The following is a 19,043-nucleotide window of genomic DNA, read 5'->3' as shown; positions in this document are numbered from 1 at the left end:
ACTCATTACTTTCTTAACACACCATATATATATATTTTTTTTACTCCTAATAAGTGACAGGCTCTTTTTAGACTTCAGACTCATCAGCAAACAAAATGGAATCAACCCTCTTGTCTGCTTTTTTTACTTTGGGGAGACATATAATCAATTTATGTCAAATAGTGTTTTGTGCAGAAGAAAACTGCAGGGTAAGAAGGTAAAGAATGAAGGGTGAGAAATGGAAGGCAGACATGGCTTCCTCTTTATTTTGTTTTTGATTCTCTCTTCTCCCATATATTCCATCCTAACTACAGTTTCCCTCTCTCCTCTCCTCCCAGACCCTCCCCATATTCCCCCTTCTCCCCAGACCCTCTCCTGTTTCCCTTCAGCAGGCTCTCAGGGATATCAACCAAACATGTCAAGACATTACAATAAGACTAGGGCTTCCTCTTAAGAGATGGTGGTAGTGACACCCAAATGCAGTAAGAGGATGCACCTTATGGATGTGTGATTAAGGAACCTCTTCCTTCATAACAGATCATTTAAAAAATATCAGCATAAAAATCTATGAATGACTATCTCATCATTTCTCAAGTAAGAGTCTAGGAGACAGCCTAGGTGGGGTGTTGTGCTTAAAGTGTCTTAAAAGGATGATGAGATCAAATTGTCAGCTAATATGTTGGGCACCTCCAGGATCAGTCGCGACTGAAGAATTAGCCCTGCAGTTCACTGACATTGTTCTGGGCAGACTTCTGTTCATTAAGGGCTGTTAGAGTGAAGACCACAGGTCCTTGCTTCTCAGCAACATTCTTCCCACAGGGCACATGTTGCAGGTTCAAGAGCAAGAAAGAGTGTCACAGCCTGTGACAACCTCATCTCGAAAGTGACCCAGTGTTGGTTCTGCTGGGTCTTCTGCACTGCTGAGTTAGTCTGTGATTTCCCAGCTTTCCTTGCTTCTCTCCCACATTGTTTTCCATTCACACTTTCTAAAAGCACAAGTTATGTTCCTGTCTTAATTTTATTGTGCCTTGTCCCCTTCGCTCCTTCCTGCAGCTGGCTTTTCCTCTTTGGTCAGGTACATGTCCCCTGCCCATGGTGGACTGGGAGCAAGAAGCAGCAAACAGATCTGTTTTCATTTGATCTGTTTGTGCTAGAGGCTTCTACTTCTTCCTTGCTGTTGACTTTGGAAGTATCTCCTGCCTTCACTACCTCTCTCTCTCTCTCTCTCTCTCTCTCTCTCTCTCTCTCTCTCTCTCTCTCTCTCTGTGTGTGTGTGTGTGTGTGTGTGTGTGTGTGTGTGTGTGTGTGCATTTTGCTGTTTTCTTGATTCCCTGGAAACAGTTTTTCTAGATTTTATTTATTTAATTTAGTTATTTAATTATAGAATCTTTAGGCTTTTGTTCTTCACTGTACTTTTACCATTTTATCTTCACTGTACTCTTTTTCTGATCATTGTCCAAATTAATTATTGCTAACACTCACCATATCGATCACTTTATAAAAAACAACATATGTAAATAGATATACTTTTTCGTGCTTATTATTAATTTCAGGTATAAATGAAAATCCTATTTTCCCACCTTAGTCTCTATATCTTATAACCCAGGAAGGTATTCTATCTGTCTGTCTTAGCTCCTTCCTGCCTCGCCTTCAGCCTTGTACTAATTCATCAAGGCTGCTGTCTCCTTTTGATCATGGGTCTCTAGCTTAGCTCCAGTAGTTTGCTGTTAACTTTGTTGCTGGCACCACTGTTAGAAACATACTTCTCAGTGTGTTAACACTAGGTCCTCTAGCCACCATAGACCCCTGCATTAGTAAGGATTCTCTAGAGCAGTGGTTCTCAACCTATGGGGTCAGGACCCCTTTGGGAGTCACAGCCTGAAAATCAGGTATTTACATTATAATAATTATATTACAGTGGTAAAATTATAGCTACTAAGTAGCAACAAAAATAATTTTATGGTTGGGGATCGCTACAGTATGAAGAACTGTATTAAAGGGTCCAGGGTTAGGAAGGTTGAGAACCACTGCCATTGAGGAACAGAACTGATAAAGTGAACATATATAACAATGGGGATTTAATAGATTGGCCTTCATGCTATAGAATGGGGAATCAGACCATGCACTGGAGGGACTGAGAACCTGGCAGCTACTTAGCCTATGTGTTGACAGGTATTTCTGACTCACCTGGTCCCACAGACATTCATTCCCAAATAAACACACTGAGCCATCCGCCAAACAGTTTATAATGAGTTTACGCCTCGGTGTGTTTATTTGGGACTAAACAGCTGCAAGACCAGGTAGAACTGAAACTTCTGTCTACAGCTATGAGGCTGGGTAACTTCGCAGTTCTAATTTAACTCTAAAAGACTGGAATATTGTCAGGGAGCTGCTGGTCTAGCCCTTGTTGGATGGTAGATTCTAATGTCAGCGGACTCATCAGTAGTCATGCCAGCAAGGAGTGAAGGCCTACAGGCAAAATTGGCACCGCTTTTCCCTCTGCCCTCTTTATGCAGTGAATGCCCGCTTGGGGAAGTGCTACCCACCAGGTAGGATGGTCCACTCTCATTTCATCTTTCTAGAAACCATCCTACAGATCCACCCACCTCTCAGAGGCATGTTTCTTAGTTAATTCCACATCTCATCAAGTTGGTAAGCGAAGTTAACCATTGTCAGGTAGAACCTGGACTTCTCTCTTACACACTTGACATTTTCTCTTCTGATCTCTAGGAGTCTTCCTGGTATCAGTATATAGTAGGAAAGTTTTCAAACTTCCCTTTGGAGATATCAGTGTTTTATTCTTGTATTCATTTTGCTCCCTTTCATTTACTTAAACTGTCTTTATTCTCCCTTTTATCTTCACACAGTTCACAGACCATTAAAGACAGGTCCCTGTCTCTGTTCTGGGCTCTTCTCTATCTCCGTCTCACTTTCCACCAGAGTTATTAACTCTATTTCCTTTGTTTTCCCTCCTTTTATATAAACATCCATTATTGTTCATTACCTATTTCCTTTTGTTTATCTTTTCCCCTCAGGGCTCATGGGCTTGTCAGGGTTTGGTCTTTGATGGATTCATCTGTGTGCCATGAACACTTAGTAGAGTCCTTGAATTTTATTACCATTTAACAAATGTCAGTTATATAGTTGGAGTGTGTTAATGCAGCCTTGGTTATGGTTTTATAGGGGGAAACAATCCCGAAGACATGTTCATTTGTGGTGTTTCTTCAAAACTAGGGTCACTTAAAGGCAATCTACCTCTTGGCTAAATGTTAGACAACAGAGTGACAAAACAAAATAACTGCTCCTGTAGAATATTAGAAATCCATAGTTCTCCCAGAGTGAGACTGGAGATATTTGTTCATAGATATATATTTTCTAGTTAGGGTTGGTACACTTTGTGCGATTTCTAAAAGATTCAATATTAGGGATTTTCTAGAGAAGCAGCATTACATGTCACCAGTAGTTCTTTTCTTGAACCAACTGGGAAACAAACCCCATATAACTGAGCAGGAAATACATAAACAAGAGGCAATGCATGAACAAGAGTAGATGGCTACTGTGGGCAAAGAAAGCCATGAAAGAAGTATTAGAAACAGGAGACAGAGCATCCGAGGGAGGGAGGAAGAAATCCAGAAGAGAATCCCATTCTACCAACCCGAGATCTCACTAAATACATATTTCATGGAATAGCAATAAAGTATTGCCACAGTGGTGGACATAGGGGATCTTTTTCTTTTGAGTTCTGAGGTGAAGTCCACAGAGAGATGCTCGCTGTTAGGGTCTGCAGGAATTCCCATAAAAGACCACCAGTCATATATACAATCAGTAAGAGTGTTTAAAAGAGAGGAAGGGAGGGACAGGGAGAAGGAGGGAAGGAAGGAGGGAAGGAAGGGAGGAATAAAGGAAGGAAGGAAGGAAGGAAGGAAGGAAGGAAGGAAGGAAGGAAGGAACATGTTGGGGTGGCAAACGCCAAAGACCAGAGAGGCTCTCAGGCCCCTGTTAAACTGGGTTAGGGAATTCCAGGTGAGGAGAGATTAGTCTGGGGGCTGATTGGTGGTTGGCTCTAGTGGATAGGGACTTTCCAGTGGCAGGATAGGGAAAACTATCTTTAGCATACGGGAGGCTGTGAGGCCTCTGCTGATTGGTTGTTTCCTGATCACTGCTTGCTCAGCTCCAGCCAACTCCCTTAAACTGGAAACCAAGGCCTGGTCCCAGGCTGGGGCTATTAGAAACCTATGGTGGCTCTGGTCTGGCTCCCTGGCTCTCTCACTAGCCTCTTGAACTTACTGGAAATCTCTTCGTGTATATGGTGCTCTGAAAAGGCACTCTTGGGGTGTCTAATAAATAGCTGTCTATATTTAGTGTCACCTGGCTACAAGTAATAACAAGCCCTTTTTAAACAATGTGCCACCTGTGGCTTACTCCATTGATACTGCTTTAAATGGTATGAAATAGTGGTGTCTGGATGTTCCCCTTTAACTCCTTGGCTTCTATATATCCAACTTAAGAAACATCTATAACCAAAAATATATTTACATATGTAAACAATTGAGTGTGTTTAATTAAAATATAATTACTATATGTAATTGATAGGTATCATGATACAATTTTGTGATTTATGTATAATGTAAAATATATAATCACTTATATTGACTGCTAATGCCTTATGAGAAAAAAGAAGAGAAATAGTGATGTCCCCTTGACTTCTCAAGTAATGTCATTTCCACACAAAATATATTACTAAATATCTGAGTTCCTTTCTCCCCAACTTAGAATTATTAAAAACTCTATTAGCTTCACTCCTTTTTAAAAACATTGGTTTTACTTCATAACCAAGGTTATTGTTAAAGTAATTATATGGCAGGCCTTGAACTGGGGATCCCCTTAGCTCTGCTTCCCATGTTCTGGGATTAGAGGTACAAGCCCCATGGTTTTCGTATCTGTCCAGATACAATTTGTTTGGCTTGGAGACAGAAAAACCAAGTGTAGAGACTTTCCGATCATAAAAAAGATCCCTAGCTGTAAAGAGATAGCATGCACTGTATGTATAAATTATATTTGTGATTGTCTCAGGTATAAGGTACTAATGCTGTAGCATGGCATCAAGCGACCTAAATATTTAAGTAACATTGGCTGAACTAGAAACGAAAACAGATTTGTGAATGACCCAAAAGAAAACTAAAAGCATTTGGGAAAATTTTGGAGTCAGGAGGCCACACATGCCAGATTGTAGCATTAAGTGAGTCACCTGACTCGTGTGGTCCATGTGTGTAGCGGATTTACACACATACAGTGTTGTGTGCTAGTCAAATGGTGTAACCCTAACTTCTGAGTCTTAGGAACACACTTGCCCTTTGGGGAGGTGGAGATAGAGCTCATCTGTTATGATCCATTTTCCCGCCATCCTGGCCCCACGGCTGCGTCAGCCTCAGATAACACAGAGAGATGCTGTATTAGATTTAAAGCGGTTTGCCTGTTACTAGTGTTTCTTATTGGCTAGCTCTGTCTTAAATATTAACCCATTTATTATTAATCTATTTCCACATGGTCTTATCTTACTGGAGAGAGGGTCCAGAGTTCTTGTCGAATCTCCTACATCTCCCAGAATCCTCCTTGTCTCCTAGTCCTGCCTATCTTCCCTTCGTATTTGCCAAAAGTGCTTTATTCATTAACCAATAAGAGAAACATATTTACAGAATGACATACCCCATCACTCACCAGTCAAGATGCTTGCAGCACAACCATAAGAACCCAACACCCATGTAACAAGCCAGATGTTCCCTGCACACCCATAACCCCAGCACTCAGGTACAGTAGAGTGGCTAGCTTCTAGCCTAGCTAATAAAGTGAAGACCACAGGTTCATGAAGAGACTAGGCCTCGGAGGGTAGGTAGAGCTGGCTAGTTTCCAACCGAACTAAGAAAACAAATCACAAGTACAGGGAAAGGCCTGGCACCAGAGGACTAGCTAACGAGTGATAAAGACAAATGATATGCTCTTCTTGTCTGTAGATATTCATAGATGCTCGCAATATGCATGCATGCATGCATACATACATGCATGTGCACACACGCAAACACATACACACATGCACAAAATAGCTTTTAATTGGCATTTCTTTCCTATAAGCATATTAGTAGCAGTATATAATAGCACATAATAGTTGCATTGGTTTTTCAGTCTCTCCTGGAAAAATCTGTGGCATAGAAGAAGAAAGCAGGGACAGTAGCAGTATCATGTGATTCGTATTGGTTACAAAATAGTTGTTAGATTCATGGGCATATTGTTGACAAAACATTTGTTTAATGAATATGCAATGCTGTTTAGATCTTTAATTTAGAAGACAAGAAAGATCAGTACCAAATCTTGTGTTTCTTCAAAATGTGGTGTTGTCGCTACTCATCTCCCCTTACGTGTTTCATTAGTCTATCTCTCTGTAATGTTTGTTTGTTTGTTTTGCTTTTTATTGATTATGTTACCTGGTAATAATGAATATTAGATGTGCAATATTCTTACCTAATATTAGTGCAAACTGACAACATTCTTACAAGTATTTCCCTCTCCTCACATCCTTTTCTCTAGTAACGAGGCCAGTCTTAAGAAGTTGGGGAGCTGATGAGATCAGAAGGGGCCAAACATCTCTGACCCCTGTGTCTTGAAGTAATTTGGGTTAACAGCTACATAGGATGTTTATTGACTTCAATTGTAGTTCTACAAAACTGTTGGCCTCCACACGCTCTTGTACTTAATAGTTACCCATGACTCCCAAATACGCGTAGGGAAGTTGGCCATGTATTTCCAGCTACTTTCTTACCCATTTGAATGAGAAAGAAGAAGATGGGAGGGCTGCTGAGAGAGTTATAAACAACAGTTTGGTTCTTCTAGCTTCTGAATCTGGTGAGTTCTAAGTCAGCGGTTCTCAAGCTGCAGGTCACGACCCCTTTGGGGGTGGAACAACTCTTTCACAGGGTTCCCCTAAGACCATCAGAAAATACAGATATTCACATTATGATTCATAACAGTAGCAAAATCATAATTATGAAGTAGCAATGAAAAGAGTTTTATGGTTGGGGGTCATCACATCATGAGGAAATATGTTAAAGGGAGGTTGGGAAGCACTTCTCTAAGTAAAAGTTTCAGAGGATGTAGTGTTTCCTGAATGACTCTTACTTCCTAGACCATTGTTTTAGCCTTGTGTTCACAGGCAGCAGAGGAATGAGACAGAACTCTAGTGCCTCCTTTCAAGGCCCAGTTAACAACCACTGGGACTACACGTTAAAGAAGCCTTTTGTGTATGTGTTTTTGACCTCCAGATGGGAAATATGTAGGTTACCTCTACTTCCTCAGGACTGTTTACTGCCTCAGCATTTCAACAGTCCCAAGAGATTTGGGACTCCTTTCCTATGTCATCATGTATTGTATTAGAATTGTGTTATGTATAACACAAATGTATTTGGAGCCATGGTAGAACATTTGGTTCCCAGGCTAGATTTCTTAAAGCATAGATTTTAGTAACCATGCCTAATAACAGATGTGTTTGATTTTTGTTTTTCAGGTTTTTCTAAAGAGTGACCGAGTGGCCAGAATGGTTCAGAGTGGAGGGTGTTCTGCTAATGATTTCAGAGAGGTATTCAAGAAAAACATAGAAAAACGTGTACGCAGCTTGCCAGAAATAGACGGCCTGAGCAAAGAGACTGTGCTGAGCTCATGGATAGCCAAATACGATGCCATTTACAGGGGAGAAGAAGACTTGTGCAAACAGCCAAACAGGATGACGCTGAGTGCCGTGTCTGAGCTTATTCTGAGCAAGGAACAGCTCTATGAAATGTTCCAGCAGATTCTGGGTATTAAAAAACTGGAACATCAGCTACTTTACAATGCATGCCAGGTAAGTACTGTGATGTCTGCTCTTCCCATGTCTGGTGCATGGAAGGAACACTGACTGGTTTTCACCCTGTGAAGAAGTGTTTTACATTCTGCAATCAGTTTTCATGGATAGTTGAGTGAGATTGAATTTTATTAAATCGAAGAGTGATGTTTGAAAGCATCTCCGAAAGACGTTGGGTGGAGGGAGGAGAATGTCAGTGTCATTAGCCAGTCATGATTGGTCCCATGTGCCCTATTTAAGGACATCAGGTTTGTGCCTCCTAGGCATATACAGGGAGAGCCCTGAATAGAAAAATGACAGTCCTCTGCAATGTCCCCAGTATATAATGAGCCAGTGCTCCTCAGTGCAAAATAATTTGTCATAAAGGTGTAATGCTAGTCTTCAGAGTGTTGTGGAAGTAATTGAAATTTCAAATTTTTCTTTACCTCAGCCTGGTAGAAATGAATTGAGGATGATTGTTAAAGTGGCTAATTTAAAGCAATGTCAGCTAATAACATGTTTTCTCTTAAGTTGTAATTCTAGTCATGAATATGAAAAATTGAATAAAATCTCATATGGTTTCATTTTTAGACTGAATGATTTGTCTAATAATGTATTTCTTAGGTATTTGCATTTTTGCTTATTTTGGCTGTATACATTATTTAACTCAGCCATAATATACTATTCAAATGAACAAAATTCTTACATTTTAAAATTCATTAAGCATTACACTTCTCTATTATATACGTACTTATTTTTTATCTTCTTGAAAATTTATTTCTCTTAATTTCTGCATCCTATTCTTGTTCTCTACCTTGCATCCCTAATTTGTGAGTAATTTTAGATGAATAAATGAAGACTTCATTAATAATAGATTAGTATGTACCTTAACCCTACAAACAATTCATGTACTCACTGTAATTGTTTTCACTGTGTCTTTAAGCCAGGTGGTAATTTGATAGTTGAGGATGACTGCAAATCACAATCTTATGTATTAACAAATATGTACAACTAAGATATTGCATGTCATAGTGTCCACAGTGGTTCTTTTGTGCAGTTAATATCGATGAACATCAATATGTAATAAAATTGAGATTCAATCATTCAGTAGATCTTTAGTGAGAATTTATTTATCAAAAGTCTAGTTTAAAGAAAACAAGCTGCTTGCCATGTTCCAAATGCAGTGTAGTGGTTGAACCTCCCAAGTAATTATCTACATGTTCCAATATATTGCTTATACAGGCCTGTATACATATTACGAGGCTATGGTTATTAACACAAAATCTTTTGTCTTTATAGGACTGTTCTTACATTTGAGGTTTAGGCATTGTAATTTCTCTCTTCTGTGATTTGCAGCACACAATACTTCTATTTTTTTAAATCACTGATGTAATAGTGGGTTTATGTTTACATTCAGTTCCATCAGAATTTGTCTCATGTAGACATATCTATTAATACCTGTTCTGTCTTCTTGTAGAATTTCATCCTTTATCATGATGTTCTTTGTTGTTTCTCTAAAGCCTACTTTGTCTTAAACTAATGGAGCTAGCTGCAGCTTTCCTATGATTAGCATTAGCATGGTAGATATTTTTTCCTTGTGTTTTAACATAACTACTCATTTTTGAAGATGTAATTGAGTCTTGAAGGTTTGTTTTGTTTTGTTTACACACACTCATATAGTTTTGTCTTTCAATGCCTATGTTTAAACCACTCATAATTAAAGTGATTACTATAGTTGACTTAAATAATATACTCCTTTGCCATTTCTTCCTTTTGCCTTTGTTCCTATCTCCTTTCCTGCCTCCTGTAATTTTAATACCTTTTGTGATTTCATTGTATATCTTCTTTTGATATAGTGTACATATTCAGTTTTTAAGTACATTTACTAGGTATCCTAAGTTATACATTGTATATCTTAATGTGGCCTAGATCCCCCCTCTTGTGACACTAGAGGACTGTAAGTACAGTTCTGCTTCCTTGTAATTCAGGGTTCCCAAGTTTTTTCTCCTTTCTCGTGTTGTATTGGTATAATCATCTTGACTGATATACTATAGTCATTCAGTATGTTGTGACAGTTAATTGCCTTAAACAATTAACTTATCTGTTATGAATGAGGCATTCTTCATTACTGTCACAATGCTTTTTTTTATTAGCACTAATACATTCTGTTGAGTCTTAAACCTTTCCCTTTGAGACTAGCAGCATATTAATAGTTGTAATTTAGTCTCCTTGTTTGACGGTTGTTTCTGGCTGAGATGTTTGCTTTTTCCCTTTACAGTCTCTTTCATCTCTTTACGTGCATCTTGGATTGTTATAGAAAGCAGGTATGTTATATCAGATGATAGGTTCTAAGCTAAAATGACTTCCTTGTGAGAACTGTGCTAATCTCACTGTGGATTAGTTGTGTCTGTTCCTGTGACCATACATACCTGAAACTTCCAAGTCTCCCCAGTATGCTTGTGTCTGTTTTTTTTTATTATTGACTAATTGTATTTGATGATTTCATACATGTTTATAATGCAGTCCATTTTTAATCCTTGCTACACTTTCTCACTTCTCTTCCATCTCTACTAGCCCCTTTCCCGGATTCATGACTTCTGGTTTAGTTTGTGAGGCACTTGGTTTAACCAGGCCATGGTGTAGTGATTAGATTGGAAGTGACTTCTTCTATCATGTTCATATCCTTCCTTTATGCAAATCTATTTCTCTTAATTTCTGCATCCTTTTCATGTTCCTTATTTTGCATCGCTGCTATAATTGTGAATAATTTTAGATGAATAAATTAAAAACTAATTAATAGTCATGTAGTATGTCACCTTAACACTGCAAACAATTCATGCACTTCCCATAATTGTGTTCACTGTGTCATTATGACTGATGGGATCATTCCTGGGTATAACCGAAGGCAATGGTTTGCTCTCTCTCCCCGAGTCTATCAGCAGGAAATAGTTCAGCAGTGAGGGGTAGGGTTCCATAACTTCTCCTCCATCCATGCTTGTTTTTGTTCCTATGTTCCTTGATTCTGGGCTTCCTATGCACTCCACAGAGAGTCTGTATCTCATATCAGTTTTGGCTGTAGTCTATGCTATGTTGGAGACGTATCCATAGCAATTCCTGGAAATGGTAAGGGGGGTGCCTTTTAGTCTAATTAAATCTTTAGGTGGACCTATGTCTCTGTGATAGAACCTTTGTGTTTTTCTGTTTCTTGTCCAGAGGAAAAAATCCCTTATTTCTTTCTGGACTACAGACATCCCTAAGCTCCGTTATCCTGATCACTGAGCTTCTATGGTCCGGGTTTTGTTTCTCCAGTAAATGAGGCAGGAAAGCCACAGGTGTGATGGTATTGTTTCACTGAAGCTGGAAGAAGTGTTCAGCATTTCCCATTGGAAAAATTTTTCCCTCAGTTTGGAAAAGGATATGATAAATTTAGAAAAAGCCTTCTACTCTTCCTTCCATGGCTACTTGGGACATTCTCTTGCATCTTTATCACGAGAAGGGAAGTCAGTGAGACAGGGAGCTGACTTAGTCTCTGTATTCAGCTTAGTACCTCATAGAAACTACTATGTATTCAAACATTCCACCAGCATGTCATCTGGTTCCTGCTCATTCAAATAGTGTACCTCTCAAATTTGTGTGTTTTCACATTTTGATTAATGTTTTCCCCAGGTTTGGGGTCTTTAAGTCTAAGAAATGTCTTTGTCCCTGCTGCATGAGCTGGCTTTTTGGAGCCCATTCCCTATGGTTGAATGCCTTTCTCAGCCTTGACACAGTGGGAAGGAGCTTGGCCCTGCCTCAACTTGAAGTTCCAACCTTCATTTACTCTATGGGGAGTGGATTGTGGGGTGGGATGGGGAGGAGGTGGTAATAGCTGGAGGAGGGGAGGGAGGGGAAACTGTGGTTGGTATATAAAATGAATTAAAAATTTAAAGTAAAAAGAAAAGTCTCATTTTTCTATTTGTTCAGCCTTTGATTTTAAGGATGGGGGTGATAATGGTCCAAGCTCTTTATGTGTTTGAACTGAAAATGGAATTCTTTTGAGTTCTTGATTGAAGAAAGGTCTAGAGATTGATCCTTAAAAATAAGTGAAAAAATCAACAAAACCTACTCTCACAGGGGAAATTTTTCTGAGGAATTACAGTGGTTTTGCAGAAACTATGAAGTAAATTAAGGGGAAAAAAAACTACCTACTCTTTTCTTCAAGTGGAATACATGCATACATGTCATCCCTTCTCTGTGTGTATATGTACATGTTGGTTTTTATTTGTTGTTGTTGTTGTTGTCTTCCAACAAAATTTGTAAAGGAAAGAAAGGCAGAAGTCATAGAAAACACTGTGTTTTATTAGAAAGGAATATTCTGGAAAGAGTAATAGCAAATCTGGTTTTGAAGAGTGCAAAGGGGGCCTGTCGGAGCCTGTCTGCAAGCTTCCTGACACCCAAGAAAGGTTTAAAGCTTCTCACAGTGTCACAGTCTTCCTAGGGTTTGTTCTCACATAGGCTCTTAGATTTGCCAGCTGTGGTCCAATAAAAAAATAATAAAAACATATTATATATTTTATGGTCAGAGATTCAGATTAGAGAGCTGTTCAGGGAGATGTGGAGGCCCCAAACACCCAGTGGGTCTTTGTGGCCTGGAAAATGGAGACATAAACATCTAGATTAGGAAAGACCTTTACCATGGCTGCTCCTGGCACTTGCTAGAAGTCAACTAGTTAGATCCCTTGTCCTATAGCTGCACAGTAACATCTGGCTTAAAACAGAAAGCTTATGTTTAAAAAGTACCACCATTAACATTACTTATGCTCAGAACCAATAACTTAATAATTAACAGAATTAATGCATTAAGGAAGCTTTTAAAACTCCAAATCAGGAGATAAAACATAACATGCTAAAGCTATGAAGTCTGGGATGGTTGAAAGAAAAATAGATACTTAGTTGTTATTTTTAAAATAAATATATAATATATACTTGTCATAAAATTATAACAAAATGGATTCTAAGAAATAATAATCTAGGCATTACCATAAATTAGATATATTAAAATTAACACCAGTCGTCATTTGGTTTGAGGATAGTATGTTTGTAGTGGTGCACATCCATGCAACAAAATGATAGGAAGAAATACAGGTAAGAAACTAGAAGGACATATCATGAAGAACATATCCGGAATGTTTATCATAGCTCTACAGATCATTAGCCATGATTTAGTTAGACCAGAATAGTAAAAGTACTGTAAGTTAGGACAAAGTCAGTCAAAAGCCTAATTTCAGAATATTCAAAATGCAGTGACAGGGATAATACTAGACATTAATGATAGGCACCTTGTAGTCTAAATTACTAAGCAATTTTATTTTACAAAAAAAAATAATAATAATAAGTTACATTAGCCAGCCCATTTTCTTTAACCAGAAATTAAATGTGTTTATTAAAGATCATTATATGACACAAGGTGAATACAGCATGTTCAAATTAATTAGTATGCCCATTATACATAACCATACATGGATTATAGATAATATGCTCCATGAATTGTGTGAAATGAGAGCAATACAGTGACAGATAAGATCTAGATATTCAGTAGCCTTAATTTTTAAAAGCATGCCTTTGTAAATGCCACAGTGATGTAGTAACTCGCGGCACAGCTCCATTCTGCAGGATAATATATTTAGACATATCATAAAGAACCTTACCAAAATGAGAATTTTGCTTATTCTTTAGGACAGAGACACATACAGACTGCAAGTAGGAGTTAGGGCCATGGCTTGCAATGACATCCATATAGGAAGCTAAGGGTCTTCCAAACCGTACAAACAAGCATCCCTACATGACCAGAGCCTGGAGAGAACATACATAGTACCCTCTGTACCCATGTCAATCCTTATCTTTCTGCCTCTATATTTAGATTTTAAGAGGATTAAGTAACTCAATTTTTACAGCTATCTAGATCTCAATCTTTTCTGCCAAAAGCAACCTTCATCAAATTTTATAATCTCATTCCATTAACTGAATAAAATGACTCACCTAGATTTACTCAAAAGTCAAAGCGAAGTTAATTGAGCTCTTGATCTCTAACTATCCCGATCCTAAATTCCCTGTTGTCTGAGAACTTGAAGGGGATTTAAGAATATTGTAGAACTGCCAGGTAACCAGAAATATTTGCGAATTGTTAAAATTTAGTGTATATGATTCTGTTTCTCCAAAAGCTTTCAAACCCTTTTAACATTAGTTGTGGAGATGAATTTGGATTTCAGATTTAGGCTGTGTATATAAAACTTCACTTACTTAAATAAGTAATTACTGTGTTTCTTGCCTCTTCCCCTATGCCCCGCCCCCGCCTGCCTGCACACCCACCCAGGAAGCTTAGAAACCATGAGGTGTTAAATGTTCTGAACACTTCATTTCAAAGCCTGCAAAAGAACATTGAAGTGGAAGAAAAATGTTCCAAAGATGTCACTACCACCATCTTCTTTTTCACTTATTATACTTCAGAATCTAGTTGTGTTTCTAGCATTATTTTAGTGGAAATAAGTGCACATTTTATGTAGAGTTACAATCAATAACTCTCAAAAAAAATAAATGAGGACAATTATAATTGCTTAGGGGTATTTTTGCATATATATAATTTGAAATGTCAAAAATACTTAAAATGTTCAAGTATGATTAAGACCTTGAGAGTAAATAAATTTTATTATTTCTAATTTTTGAGATTAAAATTGATGATTGAAATACCTATAAATACTTATAACTATGACTATGTGTAATTCTTTTCTACAGAACTTCCTTATGCTGTAAATTAGATGAGTTTGAGTTAAGTAAATTTGAAATACTAAAATAGATGATTGAAATAACTATAAATGCTTATAAATATGGTTACTTCTTTCTCATGCAATTGCCTTGTACTATAAATTAGATGAGGTTGATTTAAGTGAATTTGAGTAATATTCAATAAATTTTCCCTCTAAAAATTAGATTTTTTTAGGATTGTAAATATCTCAAATTATACATTTTATTAATGGGATTTACTCCACTATACATTTATTTTCTTAATTTGGGCTTATGTATGGCCACTCAAAGATTGTTGCTTCTGGGTGTGGTGATGTTCTCTTCTAATACCCACACCACAGAGCCTGAGATATAATCTGGAGTTGGGGGGCTGCCTGGGCTGTATAGCTAGACTTGGTCCTTGTTTTGTTAGGTGGTTTTGCTTTGTGTTTGTTTGCCTGCTTTGTCTTGTTGACTAGGTGTGGTGGCTCGCACCTACAGTCCCAGCTAAAGCATGGTGGTCAATCTACCAAGTGATAATACTGTCATAAAAGTATAAAGTAGAGGACATTGCTTAACAATATTTCTCCTCAAATGTCGCGTCAAATGTGCATTTCATTTTAACAGTTACAGCCTCTCCAACCTCTGCTTTTGCTTTTCTTCTTTGTTTAGGTCTAGCCTGTTGATATTAGAAAATGTTTTCAACTTTTTCATTTTTAAAACCAAGAATGCTTTTACAAACTGATGAGAATTTTTCATAATGCTAGGAGAGATGTACTTGCTAATATACTTGTTTCTTTTCTCAGCTGCTAATGAGTGTACTATTTCAACTATAGTTTGGAATGATGTCTTTGTCCTTCATGATCAATTGCAATATGATTGAGGCATTGTGGGAGGACACCTCCAGTTGTGTCTATATGATTGTCTTTCATAGATATATGAAATATGACATCAGAGTTTTGATGGATATCATAGTAACTCTTTATATGTACTTTATAAGTACAACCACTTTCATGATATGAATTCTGCCAATCCAAGAGCAAAGATCTTTCCATCATCTAGTGTCTTTTTAATAATTTCTTACCATAGAGGTCTTTCAGTTTTTTTTATTAGACTTAATATTAGATATTTCTTGAGCTACTAAAAGTAGTATATTTTTTAAAAATATCTTCTCTGAGAGTACATTTTTGCTATATGTGAAGGCTATTGGGATTTTAAGAGTTATTTTATGTATATTAGTAGATACATATGTCCTGAAACTAGCATTACAGATATTTTTAGCCACCATGTGTTTGCATGAAACCAAACCCTGGTTCTCTCTGAGAGCAGCAAGTGCTTTTAACTGCTGAGCCATCTCAGCAGCCCTTAGGCTACTGTTATTTTTTAATGGAGATTTTTTTTTTATCTTGCAAATTTAAAATGACATATTTGTCTGATACATGACCCAGATTTGGATATTTCCCTCAAGGTGTTTTTGTGTCATCAGAAGGCAGATATTAGTACTGTTCATCAGTACACCTCTGAGGGTGTGTGCCTGTGGAACTGACATGAACACATTGATGACAGTGTCTTAATTTGGTGTTGGATTGCATTCATGATTTCTTTAGGTTTCCTCAGCTCTACGAGCATAATAGGAAAACAAAAAAGCTGCGAGAACTACTTGATGCTAGGTACCCTGAGACCTTTAATTCTAGCTGTTTGTGCAAGCGTATTCAATGTTAGCTGTTCCTTGGTGCCTTGGCAGTGCTGGTGCAATTGGAATGCTGAGGAACATGTCCCAAAGTCCCATCGTAGGACTTTGCCCTGTGGCTGTTGTCTAACTGTCAGGGAATAAGGGATATGTGTCCAAGAAGGAGAGGTGATATGATAATGTGAAAAATTCAACCTCTATATTGGAGTCTTACTCAGTTGAATGGTATTTTTTAAAAAGATTGTTTTACATTTCATGTTTATATGAATGAGTGTGTGTCTATGTAAGTATATTCCATACTGTACTGTAATACCTTTCTTCGCTCATTTTCTGGGGGCTCTTTTTTTTTTTTTTTTTTGAACTCTCAGAAATCTTAGTAATTAAAAAAGCATCCATCCAACTGGGATACAAGGTGTATTCTAAGAGATTCACATAAAGTCCCTCACAGAAGTGGGTAGGGATAAGTCCCCCAGAGCTCAGGGGAAGTAGGGGGGGGAGCAGTGAATGGAGAGAGAAGTAGGAGAGAGGGGGAGGAGAGGAAAGCAAGTGCGACTAGGAAGATTGAGTCAGGGTAGGAATAGAAGACAGAAAAGAGAGACAGAGAAAGAGAGAGAGAACATAAAAGAGGGAGCCAATATTGGTTTGAAGGGAATACTGAACCCAAAGAAAGGTCTAGCGACCTACAAAACTGCTGCCAACTAACAATTTGAGCATTTGTGGAAAGGCTACCATAAATGCCCTTCCCAGATAATGAGATCAACAACTAACTTACCATTGGAACCCTCACCTAATACCTGTTGGAAACAGAAACAAACACCCATATATAAACACTGAGTCAAACTAGAACCCAGGTGCAGATGGAGAGGACAAGACCAGGTTGCAGAAACATAGAGAGACAGCTGACCTGAACAAGGAGGAGCTAACGGGCCACCAGACTGATAGCTGGGAAGCCATCATGGGACTGACTCAGGCCCCCCTGTTTATGGGTCTCAGCCAGAAGGACTGAGCAGTCTAAGGGTCCTCAGACAGTAGAACCAGGATGTATCCCTGGTGCACAAAAGGACCTTGCGAACACATCCCCCATGGAGGGATACTGCCTTAACCTAGAGAGAGAAGTCCTAGTCCCTACTTCAAATGACCTGTCAGATCTACATGACCCCACCTGGATGGCATTGCCCTACATGTGGAATTGGGGTGGGGGATGGGAGGGGAGGATGGTCAGTGTGCATGTGAGGGGGCAGAGAGGGTAAAAGGGAGGGAGGGAGGGAAGGAGGGAGGAAAAAGGAACTGGGATCGACATGTAAAATAATAAATTAAATGAAAAAAAAATCATCCATCCATAAGTGCACTGCAGTCCAAATGCTACAAGATGGTAAAATTTCCCTCACCTCATAATTTATTTGTCACCCTTGATCTCCACTTCCCACCGAGTTTCAGGACAGAGACAAATGACGATAGAGTCTTTGCCAGAATATAACACAAGTGGCTTTTAGTTCAGTCTCTAAGAGCGTCATTATTCTTACAAGAAAGTTGTGGTCGCTTCTGTTTCCATGAGCTTTCTGAGCTCCCAGCAGAATCATCTGTACAGCTCTCCTTACAGCATTTTTGAGCTTCCCTAGCCCAGGTCTTTGATTCTTCCAAATTCCTCCTATAACCCAGGTCCAAAGACCACACTTCTGGTACAAGTTGCTTGAACATCACTACAAAATTGCCCAGCAAAGTTCCTGGCAGAAACAATCCAAAGGAAAGGACTGATCAAAGTCATGGTTTTAGAGAGTTCTGGCCATGGTCACTTAGCCCAATGTAATTTAACAGAGCAGCATGATGGCAGAATGGCTGGTTCAGGAAAGTTGCTCATTTTATGGCAGTTCCGGAGAAGAGAGAATGAAAAGGGCCCTGGACAAAGGGTTTTTATGACTTCCAGCTAAGACCGGGCTCCAAAAGAGTGTGTACCGTCCCAAAGCAGTGTCACCATCTGGGGCCATTATGTTTGTAACATGGGGCTGTGGGTGACATTGCATCTTGAAACCAAAACAGAGATCCTGTGTTTACTTCTCTATTGCCTGTAAAACTCTTGACCTGTTGGGCCTCACATCCTTCTGTTTCTAGCTCTAGGCTCTATTTCAGAATTCATCTCCATTCCTACATATCTGCCTAGATGAAAACACTAATCACCAACTTTCCTAGGAAGGAACAAAATGTAAATGTAAACTCCTGCAGGGGTAGGGATTGTTTATGCTTGTCTGTTAGAGCTTTTATGTAAAGTACCACATTGTCTCTGGCTGTTGTTCCAAGTAGCACTTTTTCTGCCCAAGCATTGCTCCAGCCTTCCCTTGTACAAATGTCCCAAAGCAGGGCTTCTCAGGGGAGTTCCTAGAAACAGTGTGGTATTACATGCATTCAAATCCAAATACTATCTGGCTATATAAAGATAATATATGAAATTGGATATTCAAGTTTATAACTGTAATGAGACATAAGATTTGGGAATAGAGATTTGGTAGTCATTAGGAGAACTTTAATATTTTAAGCCATATCTTAAATCTTCCTTGCTTTAAACAAGAAAAAAATTGAATTCTTTCTCTTGTCCTGATCCCTTACATAGTACAGAACAGTTTGGTTATGACCTTAGAAAGATCTTATATAATGAATAGCAGTGATCAATTCCTAAAACATAGTATAAAGTAATTGGATGACTCCTGTTGTTAAACACTTAAAATGATATCATTTTCTGTGTTAATGTAATCT

The 19,043-nt window shown here is 38.4% G+C and overlaps 1 protein-coding gene across 8 annotated transcripts in view; it reads left to right on the top strand.

Annotated features, from left to right (window-relative positions):
• The window catches only part of Cadps2 (calcium dependent secretion activator 2), a 481,095-nt gene that overhangs the window by 183,873 nt on the left and 278,179 nt on the right, over positions 1-19,043 (top strand). For all 8 annotated transcript variants that reach the window (XM_051175754.1, XM_051175752.1, XM_051175755.1 and 5 more), the window contains exon 3: positions 7,535-7,867. In XM_051175754.1, the coding sequence (XP_051031711.1) occupies positions 7,535-7,867 (333 nt within the window). The remainder of the gene's footprint in view (positions 1-7,534; positions 7,868-19,043) is intronic.

This window comes from Phodopus roborovskii, unplaced genomic scaffold (genome assembly GCF_943737965.1).
Source record: "Phodopus roborovskii unplaced genomic scaffold, PHOROB, whole genome shotgun sequence".
Taxonomy (NCBI): domain Eukaryota; kingdom Metazoa; phylum Chordata; class Mammalia; order Rodentia; family Cricetidae; genus Phodopus; species Phodopus roborovskii.
This window is presented reverse-complemented; position numbering and strand designations above follow the sequence as displayed.